This window comes from Martes martes, assembly GCF_963455335.1.
Source record: "Martes martes genome assembly, chromosome: Y".
In the NCBI taxonomy this organism is placed as follows: Eukaryota; Metazoa; Chordata; class Mammalia; order Carnivora; family Mustelidae; genus Martes; species Martes martes.
This window is the reverse complement of record NC_137907.1, coordinates 62,251-89,661: the sequence shown is the minus strand read 5'-3', so window position 1 is coordinate 89,661 and position 27,411 is coordinate 62,251. Positions and strand designations below refer to the sequence as shown.

Genomic DNA, 27,411 nt, shown 5'->3' with positions numbered 1-27,411 from the left:
ACTTCTTTGATCAGTGTTTTAGAGTTTTTTAGAGTGTTTTAGAGTTTTCAATGTATACATACTTCACATCCTAGATTAAATTTATTGCAAAGTATTTTATTGTTCTTTATGCTAGTATAAATGGCTAGTATACATTGTTTTCCTAATTGTTCCTTGACACAAATCATTGTTAGACCATAGAAATTCAACAGATTATTATATGTTGACTTTGAATCTTGTGGTCATTGTTAGGCTATAGAAATGCAACAGATTGTTGTATGTTGACTTTGTATCTTGTGAATTTTTTTTTATTCTTTTCACTTGATTTTTTTTCAATTTTTATTTAAATTCTAGTTAGTTAACGTATAGTGTAATATGGTTTCAGGAGTAGAATATGTGCTTCATCACTTACATATAACACCCAGTGCTTATCATAGCAAGTGCTGTCCTTAATACCTATCACCAGTTTAGCCCAGCCGGGTCCCTCCCATCAACCCTCAGTGTGTTCTCTATGGTTAACAGTATCTTAATGGTTTGCTTCCACCTATCATTATTTCCCCTTCCCATAGATTCATCTCTTTCTTAAATTCCACATGTGTGTGAAATCATTTGGTATTTGTCTTTCTCAGACCAAATTAATGTCACTTACCATAAAATACTCTAACTCCATCCAAGTCCTGGCAATGGAAAGGTTTCATTCGACTTGATGGCTGAGTAATAATAATTTTGTGTGTGTGTGTGTGTGTGTGTGTGTGTGTATAAATATCTAGTAGCACAATTGCTGAGTCATAGGGTTTTTCTGTATTTAAACTTGAAGGAATATCCATATTGTTTGTTGTTCAGAGTGACTGCACCAGTTTGCATTCCGGCAGTAAAAGGGTTCCCCTGTCTTCACATACTCACCAACACCTGTTCTTTTTATTTTTTATTTTTTTTATTTTTTCAATGTTCCAGAATTCATTACTTATGTACCACACCCAGTGCTCCATGCAATATGTGCCCTCCATAATACCCAACACAAGGCTCTCTTAACCCCCAACCCTGCTCCCCTCCAAAAACCTGTTTGTTTCTCAGAGTCCACAGTCTCTTATGGTTCTTCTCCCCTTATTTCCCCCAACTTACTTCTCCTCTCCTTCTTCCAGTGTCCTTCGAATTAGTCCTTATGCTTCACAAGTAAGTAAAACCATATGATAATTGACTCTCTCTGCTTGACTTATTTCACTCAGCATAATCTCCTCTAGTCCCATCCATGTTGATACAAAAGTTGGGTATTCATCCTTTCTGATGGAGGCATAATACTCCATCGTGTATATGGACCATATCTTCTTTATCCGTTTGTCCGTTGAAGGGCATCTTGGTTCTCTCCACCAAGTCTCTCCACAAGTTTGGCGACTGTGGCCATCGCTGCTATGAACATTGGAGTACAGATGGCCCTTCTTTTCACTACATCTATATCTTTGGGGTAAATACCCAGTAGTGCAATTGCAGGGTTATAAGGCAGCTCTATTTTTAATTTCATAAGGAATCTCTGCACTGTTTTCCAAAGTGGCTGCACCAACTTGCATTCCCACCAACAGTATAAGAGAGTTCCCTTTTCTCCATATCCTCTCCAACACTTGCTGATTTCTGTCTTGTGAATTTTGGGCATTCTAACTGGTGTAAGGTGGTATCTCAATGTGGTTTTGATTTGAGTCTCCCTGATGGCTAATGATGGTGAACATTTTTCCATGTAGTATCTTAGCCATTTGTATGTCTTCATTGGAGAAGTGTCTGTTCATATCTTGCCCATTTTTTGACTGGATTATCTCTATTTTGGGTGTTGAGTTTGAGGAGTTCTTTATAGATCTTTCATATCAGCCCTTGTCTGTACGGTCATTTGTGAATATCTTCTCCCACTCCTTGGGGTGCTTCTTTGTTTTGTTCAATGTTTCCATTGCTATGCAGAAGCTTTTGATCTTGATGAAGTCCCAAAAGTTCATTTTTGCTTTTGTTTTCTTTGCCTTTGGAGACCTATCTTGAAAGATGTTGCTGTGGCCGATGTCGAAGGTGTTACTGTCTCTGCTCTCCTCTAGGATTTTGATAGATTCCCCCCTCACACTGATGTCTTTTATCCATTTCGAGTATATCTTTGTGAATGGTGTAAGAGAATGGTCAAGTTTCATTCTTCTACCCATAGCTGTCCAATTTTTCCAGCACCATTTATTGAAGAGACTGTCTTTTTTCCACTGGATATTTTGTCCTGCTTTGTCGAAGATTAGTTGACCTTAGAGTTGTGGGTCCATATCTAGGCACTCTACTCCACTGGTCTGTGTGTCTGTTTTTGTGCCAGTACCATGCTGTCTGGGTGATCACAGCTTAGTAGTAAAGCTTGAAATCAGGCAACATGATGGCCCCAGTTTTGTTTTTCTTTTTCAACATTTCCTTAGCAATTCGTGATCTTTTCTGGTTCCATACAAATTTTAGGATTGTTTGTTCCCTGACTTTGAAAAACGTCAGTGGAATTTTGATGGGGATGGCATTGAAAGTAGAGATTGCTCTGGGCAGTATAGACATTTTAGTAATGTTTATTCTTCTCATCCATGGGCAGGGAATGATTTTCCATCTTTTTTGTGTCATCTTCAATTTCTTACATGAGTGTTCTGTAGTTCCTTGAGTACCTTTACCTTTACCTCTTTGGTTAGGTTTATTCCCAGGTATCTTATGGTTCTCGGTGCTATAGTAAATGGAATTGATTCTCTAATTTCCCTTTCCAATGTGTCATTCAGTGCTCCTGTTTCCTTATTGATTGCTTGGATGATCTATTACTGAGTGGCGTATCAAGATCCCCTACAATTAACATTCATATCAATATGACTGTATACTTTGATTAATAATTGGCCTATGTAGTTGGATGTTCCCATATTGGGGGCATAAATATTTACAAATGTTGGATGTTTTTTGGTGGATAACCCCCTTAAGAATGATGTAGTATCCTTCTATATCTCTAACTACAGTCTTTAGCTTAAAATCTAATTTATCTAATATAAGAATCAGTACCCTAGCTTTCTTTTGAGGCCCACTGGTATTAAAGATGGTTCTCTGTCCCTTCACTTTCAGTCTGGATGTATCTTTAGGTTCCAAAGGAGTTTCTTTTAGACAGCATATGGATGGGTCCTGTTGTTTTATCCAGTCTGCAACCCTGTGCTGTTTTACAGATTCATTTCTGTAAAATGCTTTCAGAGTGATTACTGAAAGACGTTTTTATTTGACATCATGTTGCCGTGAAGTCCTTGTTTCTATAGATCATCTCTATAAATGTCTGTTCTATGTCACTCTTGGGTTCTTTCTTTTATAGAATCTCTCCCCCTTAATATTTCTTATAGTGCTGGCTTGGTGGTCAACATCGTCTTTTAAGCCTTCTGGTCTTGGAAGCTCTTTACCTCTTCATTCATTTTGAATGTCAGCCTTGCTGGATATAGTATTCTATACTATAGAATGTTCTTCTCATTTGGTGCCCTGAATATGTCTTGCCAGCCCTTTCTGGCTTCCCAGGTTTCTGTGGACAGGTCTGATGTTATTCTGATGGACCCTCCTCTGTATGTAAGGAATCTCTTCCACCTGGCTGCCCTTAGGACCTCCTGTCTGAAATTATGATTCATGAATTTCACAATTAGTGTCTGGAGGTTTTTCTAGACTTGTTGATCTTGGGGAGTAGTGTCCTGTCTGCCTTTAGCACACAAACAGTTGTTCCATTCCCTTGATTGGGGAATTTTTTTATCCAGAATTTGTTCAGCTGTCTTCTTCTTCTAGTCTCCTCTCTTTTTCCACCCTCTCAGGGATCCCAATAATTTGGACATTGGAAAGTTCATGGCATCATTTGTTTCCCTAATTCTGTATTCATGGCTTCTACACTGTCTGTTCCATGCCTCCTCCTGATCCTTCTTTTCTGTCAGTTTGTCTTATATATAGATCACTAATTTGATCTTCTGCCTTGGTTACCCTAGATGCTATAGTATTTAGATTAGACTGGATCTCATTGATAGCATTTTTTAGACTCACTTCTCACTCATTTTAGTCTCCCTTCTGCCATTAGAGATTCTATGTTGCCAGTAATGGTTTTTCCAACCTAACCATTGCCTGGATAATTGTTGCCTTGAATTCCCTTTCTGACATATTGTTTATGTCTGTATCCAGTAGTTCTGTTTGAGAGGGCACAGTCTGTGAATTTTTCCTCTCTTGGGTGTTCCTCCTCCTCCTAGTCATTTTGGTGACAAGTAGTTGAAGGGATATACAGCTGAATATATCAACCATGATCCAGGCAAGGTGCACCCTGGAAAGTTTTGAAGCAATCGGAAGTCAGTACCAAAAAGAAAGAGAAAAGAGAAAAGGAGACTGAAAGAGAGATTTAAAAAAAGAGAAAACCCAGCCAAGTGAGCCCCAAAAGTAGGATTTATAAAGTACATAAACAAAAATGAACAAACAAAAAGACTGACAAAAGTAAAAGACCAAAAAAAAAAAGAAAAGAAAAAGAAAACCCAACCAAAATGAACCCCAAGTGTAAGACATATATAGAAGAAAAACAAATGCACAGATACTGACAGATGAATAAGATGGGAAGGTGGTTATAAACCTTCGATGTGGGCAAGGAAGGTTATTTTGGCTCTTCCTGGGTATATTTTGTTATTTTTGTTAAAAGACTCAACCTTCCATAGATACAGGGAATTTAAAAGTAGTTTATATATAGGGGTAGTATTGAATAGGGAAGAAGGATTACATTGAGGCTTATATCTGTCTATGTATTAATAAAAAAATGAAAAGAAAAAAAGGACACAGAAACCCAGGTATATGTATGAATAAAGTTGAACTTTAAAAGTTATGTGATATGTTGTATTAAACATCTAGTTGTATGGTAAGTAGGTTAAAAAAAATAAAAGAAGCAGCATGATAATGAATTTAAGAACAAAACAATAGAAAACAAGAGTTGTATCTATGAAATATACAGGTTTGGGGGCAGTACCCAGGGTTTAATATATTATTTTCCCCTGGTGCTGGGGTTTTACAGTTGTATGGGGACCCTCTGGTTATTGTCCTCTTGTTCTTTTGGTTTCTTCTCTGAGCAAGAGGACTGCCTCATTGTTTTCCATTCAGTCTTGCATGGGCTAAATCATCCTGTCCCTGATCAAGGGACTGCGCTTTGTGGAAACTGTTTTTCCAGGCTTTTGTTCTCTGGAGGTTTTTGTCCTTTGGCAGGTTTTGAAGCTTTTCAGAGGGTTAGAGCCAGCCAAGTGAACTGACCCAGTCCTTTGCCCAGAGAGAGCCCTCAGTCTGCTCTGCTCTGGATGGTCCAGATCACACAGACTCTCCTCTGCGAACTCTGCTGAATGCTGCAACCTCTCACAGGTGGTGCACACCCCCAGCCACTGTCTCAGTGGTCACCCAAGGCCCCTGCTTGTCTCTGCACCCCCGTGGCACTAAATCCGTGAATGATATTGGCCCAGGGAGCCTGATTCTGGTGGCTGCCATTTCCGGGACTGCTGTCTGGAGTCCAGGCCCATGCCAGGTGTGCTCACACATGGTGGTGGCGGCGGCAGCAGCAGCACAGGTTGTGGAAGGTGGAGGGTCCAGGGACCTCTGGCAGGAGGTTACACATGGGTTCTCTCAGGTATGGACATGGGCATGCCCAACCCAACTTGTGGTGCAAGCAGCAGAAAGCCATGGGCTCAGGGACCATGGACTGGAGCCCCTCCAGGCTCTCTCAGGCATGGATGGGCCCGACTGTGAATGTCCTGGAACCCTGGGCTTAAGGTCGTAATCGTGGCTGCCTGATTCCAAACCAGTTGTCCCTTAAGATTTTTTTTTTTTTTTGGCGGGGGTGGGGGTTGTTGTTGTTGTTTACTGTTTTTGTTTTTGTTTATGCTTTTTTTCTTTTCTTTTAACCAGATCCAAGCTAATGCTGGTTCCCAAGCACAGAGCACTTTCGTATTGGGGTATTACTTTCCAGTGGGCCACTTCTGGTGGCTCCCTCCCCCTTCTGTTTATCATCTAATATCAGTCTAAGCACTCCCACTTTGCTTTACCTCTCCACTGATGATAGACTTCCCCCATAAAGATACAGAAGTGTATAATCTCACATCTCAGGCTGATTTTATGGGTGTTCAGAGAGTTCTGGTCAATATTTAGCTCACTTCAGGGGACTGATTGAAACAAGGTCTCCTTTTTTCTCTGCCATCTTGCCCCTCCTCCTTCTTCATTTCTATTTTTTTAAACAGCCTTAGAAGAATAGGCATTGACTCTTTTTTAATAATTTGGTAGATTCCCCTGAGAAGCCATCTGGCCCTGCATTCTTTTTTGTTGGGAGATTTTTGATTCCTGCTTCAATTTCCTTGTTATGGGTTTGTTCAGGTTTTCTGTTTCTTCCTGTTTTGGTTTTAGTAGTTTGTGTGTTTTTAGGAACGCATCCATTTCTTCCAGATTGCCTAATTTGTTGGCATAGAGTTGGCATAATATTCTCTTCTAATTGTGTTTCTTTGGTGTTGATTGAGATCGCTCCTCTTTCATTACTTATTTTGTTTCTTTAAATTCTTTCTCAATTCTTTTTGTATGTCTGGCTAGGGGGTCTGTCAGTCTTATGAGATGATAGTTTCATTGATCTGTTCTACCATACCTTTCATTTTCATTTCATTGTTTTCTGCTCTCATCTTTTTTATTCCTCTTCTCCTACTAGATTTAGGCTTTAGTTGGCTGTTTTTTCCCTAGCTTCTTTAGGTGTAACTTTAGCTCGTGTATTGAGACCTTTCTTGTTTCTTAAGAAAGGCTTGTGTTACTATAAACTTCCCTCTTAGGACTGCTCTGCTGAATCTCAAGGGGTTTGATAAGTTGTTACCATTTTCATTTGTTTCTGTGAATTAGTTTAATTCTTCCCTTAATTTCCTGGTTGACTCATTTATTCTGTAGTGGAATGCTCTGTATCCTCAGTGTATTTGAGTTCTTACCAAATTTCCTCTTGTGATTGAGTTCAGGTTTTTAGGGCTTGTGGTCTGAAAATATGCAAGAAATATCCCAACCTTTGGTACTGATTGAGATCTGAGATGTGACCTCTATATGATCTATACTGGAGACTATTCCAAATGCATTCAAGAAGAATGTATATTCTGTTGCTTTAGGATGGAATGTTCTGTATATATTTTTGAAGTCCATCTGGTCCAATGTGTCAGTTCCCTGGTTTAAAGCCCTTGCTTCCTTCTTAATATTCTGCTTAGGTGCTCTGTCCATTGCAGTAAGTAGGATGTTGAAGTCCCCTCTAATTATTGTATTATTACCAATGTGTTTCTTTAATTGGTTATTAATTGGTTTATATAATTGGCTGTTCCCATGTTAGGGATGTAAATATTTACAATTGTTAGATCTTCATGTTGGATAGGACCTTTAATTGTGGTATAGTGTTCTTCCTAATTTTATTTTACAGTCTTTGGTTTAAAATCTAATTTGTCTGACATGAATATGGCAGTCCAGCTTTCTTTTATGTCCATTTTCATGTAAATTATCCTCCAGCCCTTCATGTTCAGTCTGGAGGTATTTTTGGGTTTAAAATGAGTCTCTCAGGATGCCTGGGTTGCTCAGTTGGTTAAACCGCTGCCTTTGGCTCAGGTCATGATCCCAGGGTCCTGGGATCGAGTCCCATATCGAGCTCCTTGTTTCTCTCTCTGCCTCTGTCTGCCAATCTGCCTGCTTGTGTTCTCCCTTTCTCTCTCTCTCTGACAAATAAATAAATAAATAAAATCTTAAAAAAAAAATAAAATGAGTCTCTCACAGACAGCATATTGATGGGTATTGCTTGTTTATCCTGTCTGATTTGATTTGCACATTTAGCTCATTTACATTTAGGCTAACTATTGAAGGATATGTTTTTGGTGTCTTTCAATTACATTTAAAGTCCATTTCTGTGTATTATCTCTGTTTCTTTCTGGTCTATTTCAGAAGCCAGTTTCTGTTTGTTCTGGAAGGTTTTAGTTTTTTATTTTCGTGTAGTTTCTGTGTCTCCTATTTTGAATGAGAGCCTAGCTGTATATAGTATGGTTGGTTGCATATTTTTCTATTTAGCATGCTGAATATATAATGATAGGTCTTTCTGGCTTGCCAGGTCTGTCTGTATATGTCTTCTGCCAGTCTAATGTTTTACCCTTGTAGGTTAAGGACCTCTTGTCTGGAGTTTCAAGATTTTCTCTTTGTCTCTGAAATTTGCAAGTTTCACTATTATATGTGGAGGTGCTGACATATTTTTATTGATTTTGAAGGGAGTTCTTTGTACCTCCTGGACTTGAGTGACACTTTCCTTCCCCAGATGAAGGACATTCTTCACTATAATTTGCTGCCTACTATCTTTTGTCCCATTCTCTCTATCCTTTTCTCCTGGAATCCCAATTTTTCCTTTTTTTAAAATTGTGTTTGTCCCCATACAATACATCATTGATTTCTAATGTATGGTTCTGTGATTTGTTTTTTGCATATAAGTACATGGTACTCATTAAAACATGTGCTCTCCTTAATGCTTATCACCGGGTATCCCATCATCCCACTCCTCTCTCCTGGGAAACCCTCAGATTGTTTCCCAGAATCCATAGTCTCTCATGGTTTGTCTCGCACTCTGACTTCCCCCCTTTGTTGTCCCCTTCCTTCTCCTATTGTCCTTCTTGCTATTCCTTATGTTCCACAGGTGAGTGAAATGATACAGAATTGTTTTTCTCTGCTTGACTTATTTCACTTAGCATGGTCCCTCTGGTTCCGTCCATGTCAATGCAAATACTGGATGTTCATTCTGATGGCTGAGTGATATACCATTGTATATGTGAACCATCTTTTTTATCCATTCATCTGTTGAAGGACATCTTAGCTCCTTCCACAGTTTGGCTCTTGTGAACATTGCTGCTGCTGAACATTGTGGTGTGTGTGGCCCTTCTTTTCTCTGTGTCTCAGTCTTTGTGCTAAATACCCAGTGGTGCAATTGCTGGGTCATAGGATAGTTCTATTTTTAACTTTTTGAAGAAACTTCATACTGTTTTCCAAATCGGCTGTACCAACTGCTATTCCCACCAACAGTGTAAGAGGGTTCCTCTTTCTCCACATCCTCACCAATTGCTTATTATTCCCTGCCATTAATTTTTGCCATCCTAACTAATGCAAGGTGGTTACAAATGTGGTTTTGATTTGAATTTTCCTGATGGCAAATGATGGTGACCATTTTTTCATGTGTTGTCTGTTAGCCATTTGTATGTCTTCTTTGGAGAAGTATCTGTTCATGTCTTCTGCCCATTTTTTGACTGGATTATTTGTATTTTGGGTGTTGAGTTTGAGAAGCTCTTGGTAGATCTTGGATACCAGCACTTTATCCATAATGTCATTTGCCACTGTGTTCTCCCATTCTGTGGGTGGCCTCTTTGTTTTGTTGACTTTTTCCATGTTGTGCAGAAGCTTTTTATCTTGATGAAGTCCCTTCCCAAAAGTTCATTTTTGCTTTTGTTTCCCTTGCCTTTGGAGATGTGTCTTGAAAGAAGGTCCTGTAGCTAATGTTGAAGAGGTTGCTATTTGTGTTCTCCTCAAGGATTTGGATAGATTGATGTATCACTTTGAGGTCTTTCACCCATTTTGATTTTATGTTTGTATATGGCGTAAGAGAATGGTTGAATTTTATTCTTATGTATGTAGCTGTCCAATATTCCCAGCACCATTTTTTTGAAGAAACTTTTTTTTTCCCGGTGGAAAATTTTTCCTAATTTGTTGAAGATTAGTTGACCATAGAGTTGAGGGTCCATATCTGGGCTCTCTGTTCTCTTCCATTGATCTATGTATCTGTTTTTGTGCCTATACCATGGATTCTTGGTGACCACATCTTTGTAATATAGCATGAAATCAGGCAATGTGATGCCCCCAGCTTTGTTTTTCTTATTTAATGTTTCCTTGGTGATTTGGGATCTTTTCTGGTTGCATAGAAATTTTAGGATTGTTTGTTCCAGGTCTTTCAAAATGCCAATGATATTTTAATTGGGATAGCATTGAAAGTGTAGATTGCCCTGGGCAGCTAGACACTATCAGTGTTTGTTTTTCTAGTCCATGAGCATGGAACTTTTCTCCTTTCTTTGTTTCTTCCTCAATTTCTTTCATTAGTGTTCTGTAGTTTCTAGAATATAGATCCTTTACTGTGTTAGATAGGTTCATTACTAGGTATCTTATGATTTTTGGTGCTATTGTAACTGGTGTCGGTTCTCCAATTTCTCTTTCCACAGTTACATTGTTAGTGTATAGAAAACCAGCTGATTTCTGTGTAGTGATTTTGTATCCTGCCGTATTACTGAACTGCTGTGTGAGTTCTAGAAATTTGGGTGTGCAGTCTTTGGGTTTTCCACATAAAATATCATGTCATCTGTGAAGAGAGAGAGTTTGACTTTGCCCATGTGAATTTTATTTCTTTTTGTTGTCTGATTGCTGATGCTAGGACTTCTAGTATTATGTTGAACAATCGTGGTGAGAGTGGGCATCCTTGTCATGTTCCTAATCTAAAAAAGCTTAGGGCTTTTCCCCATTGAGAATGATATTTACTGTGAGCTTTTCATAGATGACTTTTATGAAATCAAGAAATAGGTCCTCTATGCATGATACTATACTATGATATTCCATCATATCTATGATACCATATATTAAAACTCTGGAGAGTTTTAATCAGAAAAGGGTGCTGTATTTTTTTTAAATGCTGCTTCTGCATCAACTGAGATGATTATATGGTTCTTCTCTTTTCTTTTATTAATGTGATCTGTCACACTGATTGATTTGCACATGTCGAACCACCACGCTTGCCTCCCAGGAGTAAGTCCCACCTGGTCATGATGGATAATCCTTTCAATGTACTGTTGGATCCTATTGGCTAGGATCTTGTTGAGTATTTTGGCATCCTTGTTCATCAGGGATATTGGTCTATAATTCTCCTTTTTGATGGAGTTTTTTATTGGTTTTGGGATCAGGATAATGCTGGCCTTATAGAACGAGTTTGTAAGTTTTCCTTCTGTTTCTATTTTTTGAAACAGTTTCAGAAGAATAGGTATGATTTCTTCTGTGTTTGGTAGAATTCACCTGGGAAACCATCTGGCCCTGGATTCTCGTATTTTGGGAACTTTTTGATTACTGCTTCAGTTTTGTTACTGTTTGTCTATTTGGATTGTCTGTTTCTTCATGTTTCAGTCTTGGTAGTTTATAAGTTCCCTGGAAAGCATCCAGTTTGTCCAGGTTGCTTAATTTGTTGGCATACAGTTGCTGGTAATAAGTTCTAATAATTGTTCCTGTTTCCATGGTATTAGTCATGATCTCTTCCCCTTTCTTCATGGTTTTATTAATTTGGGTCCTTTCTCTTGTCTTTTGGATAAGTCTGGCCAGAGGTGTATCTATATTATTAGTTATTTCAGAGAACCAACTTCTAGTTACGTTGATCTGTTCCACTGTTTTTCTTGTTTCTGTTTCATTGATCTCTGTTCAAATATGTATTATTTCTCTTCTCCTGCTTGGTTTAGGTTTTATTTGCTGTTCTTTCTCCAGCCCTTAAGTTTAAGGTTAGTTTGTGATTTGGGGATTTTCCTAGATTTTTGAGTGAGGCTTGGATGCCTATGTTTTTTCCTTTTAGGACTACCTTTTCAGTATCTCATAGGTTTGGGAATGATGTGTTTTCATTCTCATTCGTTTCCATGAATTAAGTTCTTCTTCAGAACTTGAGTCTATGCCTGGTCTAGTGCTTCGGTTTCCTGGTTGATCCAATCATTCCTTAGCAGGATGTTCTTTCACCTCCAAGAGTTTGAATTCCTTCCGTGTGTGTGTGTGTGTGTGTGTGTGTGTGTGTGTGTGAGAGAGAGAGAGAGAGAGAGAGAGATTGAGTTGTAGATGCAATCTTTTGTGGTCCAAAAATATGCAGGGAGTAATCTCAGTCTTTTGGTACCAGTTGAGACCTTATTTCTGACCTAGTATGTGGTCTGTTCTGGAGAAAGTTCCATGTGTGTTTGAGAAGTATGAGTATTCTGTTGTTTCAGGTTGGAATGTTCTGTATAGATCTACGAAGTCCATCTTGTCCAGAGTGTCCTTCAGAGCTCTTGTTTCTTTGCTGATCTCTGCTTAGATGATCTGTCCATTGTTGTGAGTAGAGTTGAGGTCTCCTACTATTAATGTATTATTATCAATGTGATTCATTATTTTGGCTAACAGCTGGCTTATGTAGTTGGCTTTCCTATGTTGGGGCATACATATTTAACAATTGTTAGTTCTTCCTGTTGGATAAAACCTTTAAGTGTGATATAGTGTCCCTCTGCATATCTTACTCCAGCGTTTAGCCTGTATGAGAGGATTATTTGTCTGATAGGAGAGGATTATTACCCCAGCTTTCTTTGAGTTCCATTGGCGTGATAAGTGTTTCTCCACTTCCTCACGGAGTTATCTTTACGTTCAGAAGGAGTCTCTTGTAGACAGCATATGGTTGAGTCATGTCCTTCTATCTGGTCTATACCCTGTTCCATTTCGTAGGAGCGTTTAGGCCCTTCACTTCAGATTGTCTATTGAAAGATATCATTTTAGTGCCATTATATTGCATGTGAAGTCCCTGTTTCTATAGATTGTCTACATTGCTCTTGGGGTCACTTTTCTTTCATCCAATCCCCATAATATTTCTTGCAGGGAAGCCAGCTTGGTGGTTACATATTCTTTCAGTTGCTGCCAGTCCTGAAAATTCCTGTTCTCTCTATCCATTCTGAATGACAGCCTTGCTGGATAAAGTATCCTTGTCTGCATATTCTTTCCATTTTGTACCCCTCTCTGTCTTGCCAGCCATTTCTGGCTTGCCAGGTCTCTGACTAAGTCTGATATTATTCTGATGTTTCTCTCTCTGTACCTATGAAATCTCTTCACCATAGCTGCTCTTAGGATAGCTTTATTGGATCTAAGATTTGGAATGTTTACTATTATATGCCAGGATGTTGGTCTGTTCTTGTTGTTCTTCGTAGGGGTCCTTTCTGCCTCTTGGACAAAGATATTGTTTACTCCCCCAGGTCAGGGAAGTGCTTCACTACAGTTTGTTCGAATATACTTTCTAGTCCTTTCTCTCTCTCCACACCCTCAGGGGATGTCAATAATTCTGACATTGGAACATTTCACGGTAAATGTTCTCATGATCTCAAAGTCTCTTCTCAGTGTCTTTTATCTGTTTATCCCGGCCTCTTCAGCTGCCTTTCTTTCTGTCATCTTACCATCTAGCTCACTAATTTGTTCTCTGCTTCAGTGCAATTTAGACTGCATCTCATTCATAACATTATTTAGTTTGGCCTGATTAGATCTCATTTCTTCCCACAGGAAATCTATATTATGGCTAATATTTTTCTCAAGCCTAAATATCGACTTCATCATTGTACTCTGACATTTACCTTTGACATCTTATTTCCATAACCATTAGAAATGTGATAGAGAGCATATATCTGGTGTTCTTCCTTATTGGTCTTTCCTCCTTAGTCATTCTGTTGAGTGGTGGTTGAGTGAATGTACAGGATCCGAAGAATTAACCCCAACCCAAGCAAATGTACACATTTTATGGGAACTCTAGTGTTGTGGTCCTCTTTTTTTCTCAGCCTGTCCTCTAGGCAAAGGGCCTGCTGGGCGGTTCCTAAGGAACCCTACTTGGACAGTGTTGCCTTGTCCCCTGTTGAGGTAGTGGTGGGTTCAATGGAAACTTTTTTTGAGCTTTTGTTCACTGACAGTGTTCTGCATTTCTTTAGTCTCTTGAAGAATCAGAGCAGAAATGACTGCACCCAAACCTCTGGCCCAGAGCAGAAGAATTATAGTCTGTCCTTCACTGAGCCCTCAGGACACAGAGTCTCTGTTTCTGTTTGTGTTGCTAAAAATCATTGCTTCCCTTGTAGTATGCACCCACAGTAACTCTCCCAGAAGCTGATCAGGAATGGGTCATGTTCTAGATCTTTGCGCTTCTAAAACCACGAGCCGCCCCTGTTTCGTGCATGTGCCCCTGTAGCTCTTGGATCCTGTCAGGGGCTGCACTAAAGTCCTTGCCCTGCCAATACAGTTGGGAGTCTATGCCTGGTCTCCAGTGTCGGGTGCTTTTGTGTTCTGGTGTTTGTGCTTTGGTGTTTCATCATCTTCCCGGCTCCAGCTTATGCTGTCTCTCTCCCCCTTCTGTTTATCTTCTCATATTTCATGGCAAATTCATGACTTTAGACTTCATTCCTTGTGACTCCTGGAGTTTTTGTTCTTACGTCTCAGACTGATTTTGTGGGTGTTCAGAATGATTTGGTCAATAGCCAGCTAAAACCAGGGGACTGGTTGAAATAGGGTTTCCTATTCCTCTGCCATCTTGTTTCCCAATGTTTCTAAGATTGTTTCACTTTACAGTGTCTCTTATGTCTCAAATTCTTCCCTTGTTATCCACTAGTGGTTTCTCTCTCTTTTTCTTTGCTTCTTTATCCTCCATCATTTTTTTCTTTGGTGTCACTAATTCTGTCTTCTGTGTCACATATTCTAGCAATTAGAGTCTCCATTTTTTAATTGCATCCCATTAATAGCCTTTTTTATTTTGACTTGATTAGATTTCAGTTATTTTATTTCTCCAGAAATGCATTCTCTAGTGTCTTCTATGCTTTTTAAAAGCCCAGCTAGTATCTTTTTAATCATTATTCTAAACTCTGGTTTTGACATCTTAATTTATTTCTATTCTGAATAGGTCCTTGGCAGTCAGTACTCCTTCTTGTTCTCTTTTTAGTGCCGAGTTTTTCAATTTTGTCTTTCTGGCCAGAGAAGAATAGATGAATGAGAGAGCAAAGTAACAAGAAGTAACAAGAAGATCCCAGAGAAATACACACTAAATAACTCAGAGAAGTTTTGCCTCCAAAGGAAAAAAAGATTTTTAAAAAGAAAGAGAATATAATCAGGCAGGAAAACAGAACAGAGCAATACATTGGATCCTGTGCGTAGGTTGATCTGTTAGAAAATTGTGGATAAAGAAAAATATATATACAAAAATTGTGGATAAAGAAAAATATATATACAAAAATAAAATTAAATATAATGAATGCATAGACTGTAACTCTGAAAATGAAAAATAAAATTAAAAAACCATACATAAAGATACAGTAAAAAAAAAAAAAGGAAAAAATGTGAATGTAAATAGACAAGTGAACAAAACAGCAATATGCTAGATCCTGATTGTATTTTGGTTGGTTTGTTAAATGAAGAAACTATATCCCAAATCTTAAAGAAAGAAAACTGTACACAGAATAAAATTTGAAGGATAGAACCAAAGTGTAACAATGAAAATTTAAGATGGCTTTCATAGGGAAAAAAAAAATGGTGAGGAAAAAAAGAATATGATCAGACGGTTGAAGAGAACAGAATCATACACTAGATTCTTGGTTTATTTAATTAATTAATCAATTTATTTATTTATTTATTTTGAAGAAACTTCATCCCAAAATTGTAAAGAAAGAAAACCTTAATGAATCTTGGAACACTGCAAAAAGAAAATTTAATTAAAAAAATAGATCCTTATACATATTTATACAAGCACAGCCACACACCAAATGAAAGGATAGAATGTAACTGTAAAAATGAAAATTAAAAGAAAGAGTTGATAAAGTAAAATATTGGTTGAATATGAAAGAGGAAAAAACTAAAATTGGAAGACTAAAGAATTGTGGGGGAAAAGCTGTGAATTCTGTATACTAATTTCCCTTAGCACTTGAATTTGTAGTTCTGTGTGATCAGCTGATTTGGTCTTAGTGGGATGTTCTTGCTGATCTTCTGGGTGAGGGGCCTGTTGTGTGGATTCTCAAGTGTCTTTGCCTGGGGCGGAATTGCATACCCCTTGCTAGGAAGCCAGGCTAGGTAGCTCCAGATTGCTCTATGTGGCTTTTGTTCCCTGTAGGCTTTTGCACAGCTTTAGATGATGAGGATGAAAATGGCAGCCTCCCAGTCTTTGTCTCCGGAGTGGAAAGCTAGGGCTCCTACTCCTCAATGAGCCCTCAGGGAAAAGCTGTCAGTCACACCTGTCTTCCTGGTCTCCATCCGCACTCCATGCTCACCCAATCTGTGACCAAGTGTTTCTATCTTAGGCACACGACCCTGATTTGAGTCTCCAAACCCTGCCAATTCCTGCAGCACACACCTGTGTCACCGCTTCCAGGGGAGAAAAGTTGGAGGAGGGGGCCCTCCCTGTAGTTCTGCTGCTTTTTGGGCCCCTGCTTAGAAAGCAGTCACCAGATGTGCTGTGGTTCAAGGTTTATGGTACTCTGAGCTGCGAGCCCACTCCTGGATGCACTAATTGCAGCCAGGTTCCCTGCTCTGATGCCTGGGAGTTCTGCCACACTCAGGCACCCCTCCCCTGGTTTTCCTGTGACTCCTGGAATCCTGAGACCACACTGTCCCACCTGGGATTCTGCACTACTTTGCCGTGCAAGCACCTTTCAGGCAGGGACATCCCTCACTGGAGCAGACTTCTATAAGTTTGGGTTTTTTTTTATCCACTCCTCTGTCATTTTGCAGTAGATGTCTTATGGAGGTTCCCTCACTCCAAGGTCAATCTTCTCATATATTGCCTTGGATTCATTTCTTCACACATCCTACCTTGCAGAAAGTGGTCACTTTTCTATTTGTAGAATTGCAGCAGTTCTTTTCTTAGACCTCTGATATGAGGTGTTCTGAATGATTTGATAGCTATCCAGCTGAATTCCTAGGGCCAGAGGAAACTAAGCTCTGCTACTCCTCTGCCATCTTGATCTGTCTCTTTGCTTTGGGGTTTTTTGTGGGGCAGGTCTACTAGCAGAGAACTATCTCAGTATTTATTTATCTCATATATTCCCAGTTTTCCTTCATGGTGAAAGATTGGTTTTTCTGGATATAGAATTTTTAGTGACAGTTTTTTCCCCAGCACTCAAAATATGTTATTCTGTTGCCTTTTGACTTTCATAGCTTCGAATGGGTTTATTAGTGAATATCGTACATGATGAGTTGCTTCTCTCTTACTGCTTTTAAGACCATTTAAGCTGTTGAAAGGGAGATGATAGGTCGCTGTCTTAATATTGTATTTCAGACCTTCTTTCTTCATTATATATCACCCTGGTCTTTGTAGGTTTGTGATTGTATTCCAGTATTCTGAAAAATGGATACTGACAAGTTTTGATAGCTTAATCATTTCGTTAATATACAGACATGAAGTAACCCTTCTGCACTAAGGCCTTTCACTTTCTTCTTCTTCAGATACTTTTCGTCTGTTTATTCCTGTGAGTCTAATATACCTATATTCTTTTTCTGATTTATTGTTGAGGCATCATAGACTTCCATTTCTGACATGTTTCTTGATAATCCTCTTCTCAGAGAATCAGTTACTTTACATTTATTTCTATTGGCTTCATTTCCAGCGTATCTTGTCTTTATTTAGCAATACCTTTTTCTTTAGATGTTTTCTGCATATTTGCTATTCTGAGATTTTCTTATAATGAAGTTAAATTTGCAATGGTGTTTTACTTGCTGTGTAATAATAATAAAGTAATTGTATTTTTCAGAAATTTGGTAACAGCGTAGTGACTAATCCTGTGAAAGATAAGACAATGGTGCAAGAACTTCTGGATTTTAAAGATAAGATTGATTTTATTATTGAAACAGCTTTTCTGAAGAATGAAAAGTTTATTGTTGCCATGAAAGATGCTTTTGAAACATTTATAAATAAAAGACCTAACAAGCCAGCTGAGCTTCTAGGTATGGTTTTCAATTTTACGAATATGTATTTTATTTTTTATTTCATCTCTTTTAAGTTACATGATAAGAATTCAGTTTGATTTTCTAATTTATCGTAACATTGCAAGATTATCAGTGATTTTAATAAACTATTTCTCTCAAGTTTAGTGTGCACAAGACATTGTTCCTTTGTTTAACTAATAGAAATCCAGTGCTTTAGAAACTTCTGATCTTTTAGCTTGTTATAAATTTTAGCATTTTAAAAAAAAAATCAGTAGATGAAACTAAAAAATTATAGATAGGCCCACTTCTTTTTCTCGTTCTTATTTTTTAAAGTAAGGGAAAGGTTTCCTTACTCCCACAAAACTTAATGATTTTATATTTTAAGTCACTTCTTTTTATTGACATACTTTCTGAAAGTTGAAACAAAATATCAAATTGATATTCTTTTGTTCCTTAAAATGAATATATTTAACACTTAATAAATCTTTAAGATTTTGGGGTTGACATATCTCAGTTTTACATAATACCTTACAGTTTGGGGGATTTTTAAAGAGATTGGGAGCAAGGGATGGAAGAAATGACTTTATTATAACATCTGGACATGGATGTTATAGAAATATTAAAGGCACTTATTTTGTCTTTTATTTTCCTTTCATTCTTCTATCCATCAACTCATTTATTCACTTTCTGTTTTATGAAAATTGATGCATGTGGCTCAGGAGGAAAGTATTTATTTGAAGAAATGGTTTTTGTTCATAGTATATATTTGGAAATATGGCATTACTTAGAAAATTATGTTTTACATTTTAGCAAAGTACGTGGATTCAAAACTCCGTGCAGGTAACAAAGAAGCTACAGATGAAGAACTTGAAGAATTATTAGATAAAGTAATAATTTTATTTAGGTTCATTAATGGTGAGTAGTTTGGTTTAAATTGTCTATTTAAAAATTTAAAACAGGAGACCTGGGTTGGTCAGTTGGTTAATTGATTGCCTTCAGCTTGGGTCACGATCCCAGGTTCCTGGGATGAAGTCTCCCATAGGACTTTCTGCTCAGTGCAGAGTCGGCTTCTCCCGTTCCCCCTGCTCGTGCTCTCTCTCTCTCTATCACTCTCTCTCTCAAATAATTATATAAAATCTTTTAAAAAAATAAATGTTTAAAGCAACAATAACATTTGTGGAAAAAATTCTAAAGAAGTTAATGTGTAGATCCCAATAGAAACTGAATTCAAATAATTTTTTTTGGTGGTAAAAGTGATAACTTACTCTTTCTTTTATTAATGTATTGTATCACATTGATGGATTTGTGGATGTTGAACCAACCTTGCAGCCCTGGAATAAATCCCACTTGGTCGTGGTAAATAATCCTTTTAATGTACCGTTGGATCCTATTGTCCAGTATTTTGGTGAGAATTTTCGCATCTGTGTTCATCAGGGATATTGGTCTGTAATTCTCTTTTTTGGTGGGATCCTTGTCTGGTTTTGGGATCAAGGTGATGCTGGCCTCATAGAATGAGTTTGGAAGTTTTCCTTCCATTTCTATTTTTTGGAACAGTTTCAGGAGAATAGGAATTAATTCTTCTTTAAATGTTTGGTAGAATTCCCCTGGGAAGCTGTCCGGTCCTGGACTGTTGTTTGTTTGGAGATTTTTGATGACTGTTTCAATCTCCTTACTGGTTATGGGTCTGTTCAGGTTATCTATTTCTTCCTGGTTCAGTTGTGGTAGTTTATATGTCTCTAGAAATGTATCCATTTCTTCCAGATTGTCAAATTTGTTGGCTTAGAGTTGCTCGTAGTATGTTCTTATAATTGTTTGTATTTCTTTGGTGTTGGTTGTGATCTCTCCTCTTTCATTCATGATTTTATTTATTTGGGTCCTTTCTCTTTTCTTTTTGATAAGTCTGGCCAGGGGTTTATCAATCTTATTAAGTCTTTCAAAGAACCAGCTCCTAGTTTTGTTGATTTGTTCTATTGTTTTTTTAGTTTCTATTTCATTGATTTCTGCTCTGATCTTTATGATTTCTCTTCTCCTGCTGGGTTTAGGCTTTCTTTGTTGTTCTCTCTCCAGCTCCTTTAGGTGTAGGGTTAGGTTGTGTATTTGAGACCTTTCTTGTTTCTTGCAAAAAGCTTGCACCGCTATATATTTTCCTCTCAGGACTGCCTTTGTTGTGTCCCACAGATTTTGAACTGTTGTGTTTTCATTATCATTTGTTTCCATGAATTTTTTCAATTCTTCTTTAATTTCCTGGGTGACCCATTCATTTTTTAGAAGGATGCTGTTTAGTCTCCATGTATTTGGGTTCTTTCCAAATTTCCTCTTGTGATTGAGTTCTAGCTTCAAAGCATTGTGGTCTGAAAATATGCAGGGAATAATCTCAATCTTTTGGTACCGCTTGAGACCTGATTTATGACCCAGGATGTGGTCTATTCTGGAGAATGTTCCATGTGCACTAGAGAAGAATGTATATTCTGTTGCTTTGGGATGGAATGTTCTGAAGATATCTGTGATGTCCATCTGGTCCAGTGTGTCATTTAAGGCCTTTATTTCCTTGTTGATCTTTTGCTTAGATGATCTGTCCATTTCAGTGAGGGGAGTGTTAAAGTCCCCTGCTATTATTGTATTACTGTCGATGTATTTCTTTGATTTTGTTATTAATTGGTTTATATAGTTGGCTGCTCCCATGTTAGGGGCATAGATATTTAAGATTGTTAGGTCTTCTTGTTGGACAGACCCTTTGAGTATGATATAGTGTCCTTCCTCATCTCTTATTATAGTCTTTGGCTTAAAATCTAATTGATCTGATATAAGGATTGCCACCGCAGCTTTCTTCTGATGTCCATTAGCATGGTACATTGTTTCCCACCCCCTCACGTTCAATCTGGAGGTGTCTTCGGGTCTAAAATGAGTTTCTTTTAGGCAGCATATTGATGGGTTTTGTTTTTTTATCCATTCTGATACCCTGTGTCTTTTGATTGGGGCATTTAGCCCATTAACATTCAGGGTAACTATTGAGAGATATGAATTTAGTGCCATTGTATTGCCTGTAAGGTGACTGTTACTGTATATTGTTTCTTTTTCTTTCTGATCTACTCCTTTTAGGGTCTCTCTTTGCTTAGAGGACCCCTTTCAATATTTCCTATAGAGCTGGTTTGGTGTTTGCAAATTCTTTCAGCTTTTGTTTGTCCTGGAAGCTCTTTATCTCTCCTTCTATTTTCAATGATAGCCTAGCCGGATATAGTATTCTTGGCTGCATGTTTTTCTCATTTAGTGCTCTGAATATATCATGCCAGTTCTTTCTGGCCTGCCAGGTCTCTGTGGATAGGTCCGCTGCCAAACTAATATTTTTACCCTTGTATGTTACAGACTTCTTTTCCCGGGCTGCTTTCAGGATTTTCTCTTTGTCACTAAGACTTGTAAATTTTACTATTAGGTGACGAGGTGTGGACCTATTTTTATTGATTTTGAGGGGCGTTCTTAGCATCTCCTGGATTTTGATGTTTGTTCCCTTTGCCATATTAGGGAAATTCTCTCCAGTAATTGTCTCCAATATACCTTCTGCTCCCCTCTCTCTGTCTTCTTTTTCTGGAATTCCAATTATTCTAATGTTGTGTCATCTTATGGTGTCACTTATCTCTCAAATTCTCCCCTCGTGGTCCAGTATTTGTTTGTCTGTCTTTTGCTCAGCTTCTTTATTCTCTGTCATTTGGTCTTCTATGTCACTAATTCTTTCTTCTGTCTCATTTATCCTAGCAGTGAGAGCTTCCATTTTTGATTGCACCTCATTAATAGCTTTTTAAATTTCCACTTGGTTAGATTTTAGTTCTTTTATTTCTCCAGAAAGGGCTTTTATCTCTCCGGAGAGGGTTTCTCTAATATCTTCTATGCCTTTTTCGAGCCCGTATTGATTAGGTCTCCAGCCTTCGGTACTGCCTCTTGTTCTTTTTTTTGAGGTGAGTTTTTCCGCCTTGTCATTTTGTCCAGATAAGATTTGCTTTCTCCTGCTGTGGAATTCCGCTGTTCTTGGTGAGCGAAGTTGGTCTTGGCTGGGTTTCTTGTTGATCTTCTGGGGGAGGGGCCTGTTGTAGAGATTCTCCACTGTCTTTGCCGCAGGCGGAATTGCACTGCCCTTGCCAGTGGCCGGGCTAAGTAATCCGCTCGGGTTTGCTTTCGGGAGCTTTTGTTCCCTGAGCGGTTTCTGTAGAGTTCTGGAGGACGGGAATGAAGATGGCGGCCTCCCAATCTCTCGGCCGGGAGGAGCCGAGAGCTTGGGGTTCCACTCCTCAGTGTGCCTCAGAGAAAAGCGCCCAACCACCCCACCTCCCTGGCCTGCGGTCATGCCTTGAGGAAAGCAGTCAATTGCTGGAACCTGGAGAAAAGCGCCCGGTCGCTTCCGTCTCCATGGCCTCCGGCCGCGCTCCAAGCCCACCCAGCCTGCGACTGGCACAAGGTAACCCCGGGCTGAGAGCTCACTCCTCGAGGCTTTGTCACTGTAGCCAGCTTCTCCGCTCTAATACCTGCAAGCTCTGCGGCACTCAGACATCCCTGGTCCTTCTGTGACCCTGCGGGACCTGGGGTTATGCTGACCCTGCCTGGGTTTCCTCCGGTGTAGCCTCTGGAGCTATGTCTCCCAGTGGAGCTGACTTTTAAAAGTCCCGATTTTGTGCTCTGTTGCTCCACTGCTTGCCAGGAGCCGGCCCCTCCCCCCAGGGTCTATCTCCCCTTCGCTTTGGATTCACTTCTCCGCAGGTCCTACCTTTCAGAAAGTGATCGATTTTCTGTTTCTAGAATTGTTGCTCCTCTTCTCTTCAATTTCCCGTTGGATTTGTAGGTGTTCACAATGGTTAGATAAGCTATCTAGCTGATCTCCTGCTACCCGATGTCGTGTCAGCCTGCTACTTCTCTGCCATCTTGACTCCTCCTCCAAAAGTGATAACTTAAAAAAAAAATTAAAATTCAGCGACAGCAAGTATGTTCATTGTGTTGGACAGACATCACAATTAGTTTAAAACTTTTTAGTCATAAACTTCATTCAAATTAAGCAATCATTTGTCATTTTCTTCTTGCCTTCATCTTCTGGCAACCAACAATTTGACTGTTTCAAATAAATTTATGTACTTTGAGATATTTCATATAAATGCAATCAGGTAATGTGACCACTTGTTTTTCACTTGCTGTTATTTACATGATTTCAGATATTATTGGTTATAATATGTCATTTAATTGGCATCTGGTATTATCATTTTATATTTTCCGAGTCTGCCTTAAGGTGTTTTTCTTTAAATATTACAGGGAAAGATGTTTTTGAAGCCTTCTACAAAAAAGATTTAGCCAAACGTCTTTTACTTGGCAAGAGTGCTTCAGTGGATGCAGAAAAATCAATGCTGTCTAAACTTAAACAAGGTATGTGTCTTGACATGTATAGTGTTTATTTCAGTCATTTTGGGGGTTCTGTACTTCATGAATCTGCATGGAAAACAGTGACTTCATCTCTGTGTATCAGTTTGTTTTACATATCAGTTTACTTAGTACCTTCAAAGCTATTACATTAATGTGATCATTCAAATATGTGCATATATTTGTAGCTTTCTCACCTTTGTGATCCCACAGGAGAGATATTTTAATTTTATATTTACAAATTTATTATATTGGTTAAACTTTGTACATTAAGCTGGGATCAGTAGCAAATAAAAGTTTTTTTTTTTAAGATTTTATTTATTTATTTGACAGACAGAGATCAGAAGTAGGCAGAGAGGCAGGCAGAGAGAGAGGAGGATCAGAAGTAGGCAGAGAGGCAGGCAGAGAGAGAGGAGGAAGCAGGCTCCCTGCTGAGCAGAGAGACCTATGCGGGGCTCGATCCCAGGACGCTGGGATCATGACCTGAGCTGAAGGCAGAGGCTTTAACCCACTGAGCCATCCAGGCGCCCCAGTAGCAAATAAAAGTTTAAAAAAAAAGAGAGAGCGAGAGAAGCATAAAGGCTTTACCTACTCAGGAAATTGAGGACAGTTTCTTAGGGAAGCATAATTGAAATGAGATATGAAAATTCAGAAATTCTGATAATGAAGGCAGAGGTATAGTTCATGCTACAGAGTTTGAACAGCTGGGAAGTCAGAATAATCAGAGAGGACGAACATATAGCAGCTGTCCTAAAAGCTGAACTAGGAAGTTAACCAGAATCAGATTTTGCTTGACCTCGGAGACTTTGTCTGTGATACTGTTTTATATCCTACAAGCAGAAGAATTATTGAAGAGTTTGAAACAACATTAGAAGCTCTCATTTATTATTTTCTTTTCTTTCAACCTTTTTTTTTTTAATTCTAGTGAAGTAACATGCAGGGTAATATATGTTTCAAGAGTAGAATTTAGTGACTCATCACTTGTATACACACTAAGTGCTCATTACAGGAAGTGCTCTCCTTATTTCCCAACACCCATTTAACACATCCTCCTACCCATCTCCCCTCTGGATACCATCAGAGTTTCTAGAGTTAAAACTCCATTTTGATTTGTCTCTCTTTCCCCTTATGTTCATCTGTTTTGTTTCTTGAATTCCACATATGAGTGAAATCATATGCTATTTGTCTTTCTCTGACAAACTTAACTTGCTTAGCACAATACTGTCTAGCTTCAGTCATGTTATTGCAAATGGTAAGATTGTATTCTTTTTGACAAGTAATATTCCATTGTATATATATACCACATTTTTTTTAAAGATTTTATTTATTTATTTGACAGACAGAGATCACAAGTAGGCAGAGAGGCAGATAGAGAGAGAGAGGAGGAAGCAGGCTCACTGCTGAGCAGAGAGCCTGATGCGGGGCTCGATCCCAGGACCCTGGGATCATGACCTGAGCCGAAGGCAGAAGCTTTAACCCACTGAGCCACCCAGGCACCCCAATATATCACATTTTTTTAATCCATTCATTTGTCCACGGACATTAGGGATCATTCCATAGTTTAGCTATTGTTGATAATGTGACTGTAAACATCAGGTGGTATGTAACCCTTTTGAATATGTGTTTTTATATCCTTTGAGCAATTCTGGGGAAACTCCATACTGTTTTCCAGAGTGGCTGCACCAGTTTGCATTCCCACCAAGAGTGTAAGATGGTTCCCCTTTCTCCACATACTCACCAATATGTTATTTCCAGTGTTGTTAATTTTTGACAATCTGAAAAGTATGAGGTGGTATCTCGTAGTTTTGATTTCTCTTTCCCTGACGATGAGTGATGTTGAGCATCTTTACCTGTGTTGGTTAGCTATCTGTAGGACTTCGTTGGAAAATTGTCTGTTCAGGTCTTCTGCCCATTTCTTAACTGGATTATCACGGTTTTTTTGGTTGTTGAGTTTTATAAGTTCTTTATGGATTTTGAATACTAACCCTTTGTAAGGTATGGCATTTGAAAATATCTTCTCCCATTCCGTAAGTTGTCTTTTTTAGATTTGTTTGTTTCCTTTTCCGCGCAGAAGCTTTTTATCTTGATGAAGTCCAGAAAGTTCATTTTTGCTTCTGTTTCCCTTGGCTCTGGTGATGTGTCTGGTAAGAAATTGTTAAGTTGATGTTGAAGAGGTTGCTGTGTGCATTCTCCTCTATGATTTTGATGGATTCCTGTCTCACACTGAGGTCTCTCATACATTTTGAGTTTATCATTGTGTGTGGTGTAAGAGAATGGTTCAATTTCATTCTTCTTCATGTGGCTCTCCAGTTTCCCCAAGACCATTTGTTGAAGAGACTCTCTTTTTTCATGGAATATTCTTCCCTGCTTTGTTGAAGACTAGTTGACCAGATCACTGTGGGTCCACTCTGGGTTTTCTATTCTGTTCCATGAGTTTATCTCTGTTTATGGTGTAAGAAAGTGACACAGTGTACTCTGGACACAGTGGCTGTCCAATTTTCCCAAAACCATTTGTTGAAGGTATATTTTTTCCATTGGATATTCTTTCTTGCTTTGTTGAAGATTAGTTGATAAGATTGTTGTGGGTCCATTTTGGTTTGTTTCTTCTGTTCCATTGCTCTATGTGTTTGTTTTTGTGCCAGTACCATATTGTCTTGATGATCACGGGTTTGTAATAGACCGTGAGGTCTGGAGTAATAATGCTTCCAGTTTTGACTTCCTTTTCTGTGTTATGTTGGCTATTTGGGATTTTTTGTGATTCCATTCATGTTTTAGGATAGTTTATTCTAGCTCTGTGAAAAAAACAAACAAACGTTGTTACTTTGATAGGGATTGCTTTGAATATGTAGATGGCTTTGGTTAGTATAGACATTTTAACAGTGTTCTTCCAGTCCATGAACATAGAATGCTTTTCCATGTCTTCTGTCCTCAGTTTCTTTCATCAGTGTTCTGAGAAGGTCTGAGAGCAGACCTTTTACCTCTTTAGTTAGGTTTGTTTCTAGGTATCTTGTTTTTGGTGCAGTTGTAAATGGCATTGATTCCTTGATTTTTCTGCTGCTTCATTTTTTCTGTATAGAAATACAACAGATTTCTGTACGTTGATCTTGTACCCTGAGACTTTATTGAATGTGTGTATCAGTTCTACCAATATTTGGGTGGAGTCTTTTGGGATTTCTAAATAGAGCATCATGTGGTCTGAGAAGAGCAAAAATTTGACTTAATTCCTTGCTGATTTGGATGCTTTTTATATCTTTTTGTTGTCTGATTTTTGTGTCTAGAACTTCTAGCACTGTTTTAAATAACAGTGATCAGAGTGGACATCCCTGTCATGTTCCTAACTATGAAGGAAAAGCTATCAGTTTTTCCCCATTGAGGATGATCTTAGCTGTGGATTGTTCATTTGGGCTGTATGGTGCTGACGTGTGCTCCCACTAAACCTAATTTTTTGAGGGTTTTTATAACCAAGGATGGTTGCTGTGCTTTGTGAAATGCTGCTTCTGCATAAGATCCTATTGAATGGATCTTATGGTTCTTATCCTTTCTTTTATTAATGTGGTATATCACATTGATTGGTATGCAAATAATGAACCACTTCTGCAGCCCAGGAATAAATACCACTTGATTATGGTAAATAATTCTCCTAATGTACTGTTGAATTCAATTTGCTACTATCTAGTTAAGAATTTTTATGACCATGGTTATCAGGGATACTGGCCTGTAATTCTCCTTTTTAGTGGCATTATTGTATGGTTTTGGAATCAAAGGAAGGCTGGCTTCATAGAATGAGTTTGGAAGTTTTCCTTCTGTCTCTATTTTTTGGAAGTTTGAGAAAATAGGCATATTAACTCCTCTTTAAATATCTGATAAAATTCCCCTAGGAAGGCATCTGGCCCTGTATTTTTGTTTATTGGGAGATTTTTGGTTACTGATTTAGTTTCTTTGCTGGTTATTGGTCTGTTTAAATTTTGTGTTTCTTTCCATTTTAGTATTGGTAGAGTTTTGTTGTTTGTTTGTTTATATGTCTCCCAGATTGTCCAGTTTGTTGGTATGTAATTTTAAATGGTATTCTCTTATAATTGTTTATATTTCTGTTGTGCCAGTGGTGATCTCTCCTCCTTCATTCATGATTTTATTTATTTGGGTCCTTTCTCTTTTCCTTTGATAAATTGGCTTGAAGTTTATAAATTTCATCAATTTTTTCAAGAAATCAGCTCTTAATTTTATTGTTCCTTTCTACCTTTTGTTTGTGTATCATTTATTTCTGCTCTAATCTTTATTATCTCCCTTCTTCTGCAG

The 27,411-nt window shown here is 38.3% G+C and overlaps 1 protein-coding gene across 1 annotated transcript in view; it reads left to right on the top strand.

Moving 5' to 3' along the window:
* Positions 1-27,411, top strand: part of LOC308337759 (cullin-4B-like) — a gene marked incomplete at both ends in the record, with an annotated part of 96,411 nt that overhangs the window by 38,502 nt on the left and 30,498 nt on the right. Inside the window, 3 exons of the mRNA XM_080795941.1 lie at positions 17,547-17,739; positions 18,532-18,636; positions 23,011-23,121. Coding sequence (XP_080652067.1) covers positions 17,547-17,739; positions 18,532-18,636; positions 23,011-23,121 — 409 coding nt within the window. The remainder of the gene's footprint in view (positions 1-17,546; positions 17,740-18,531; positions 18,637-23,010; positions 23,122-27,411) is intronic.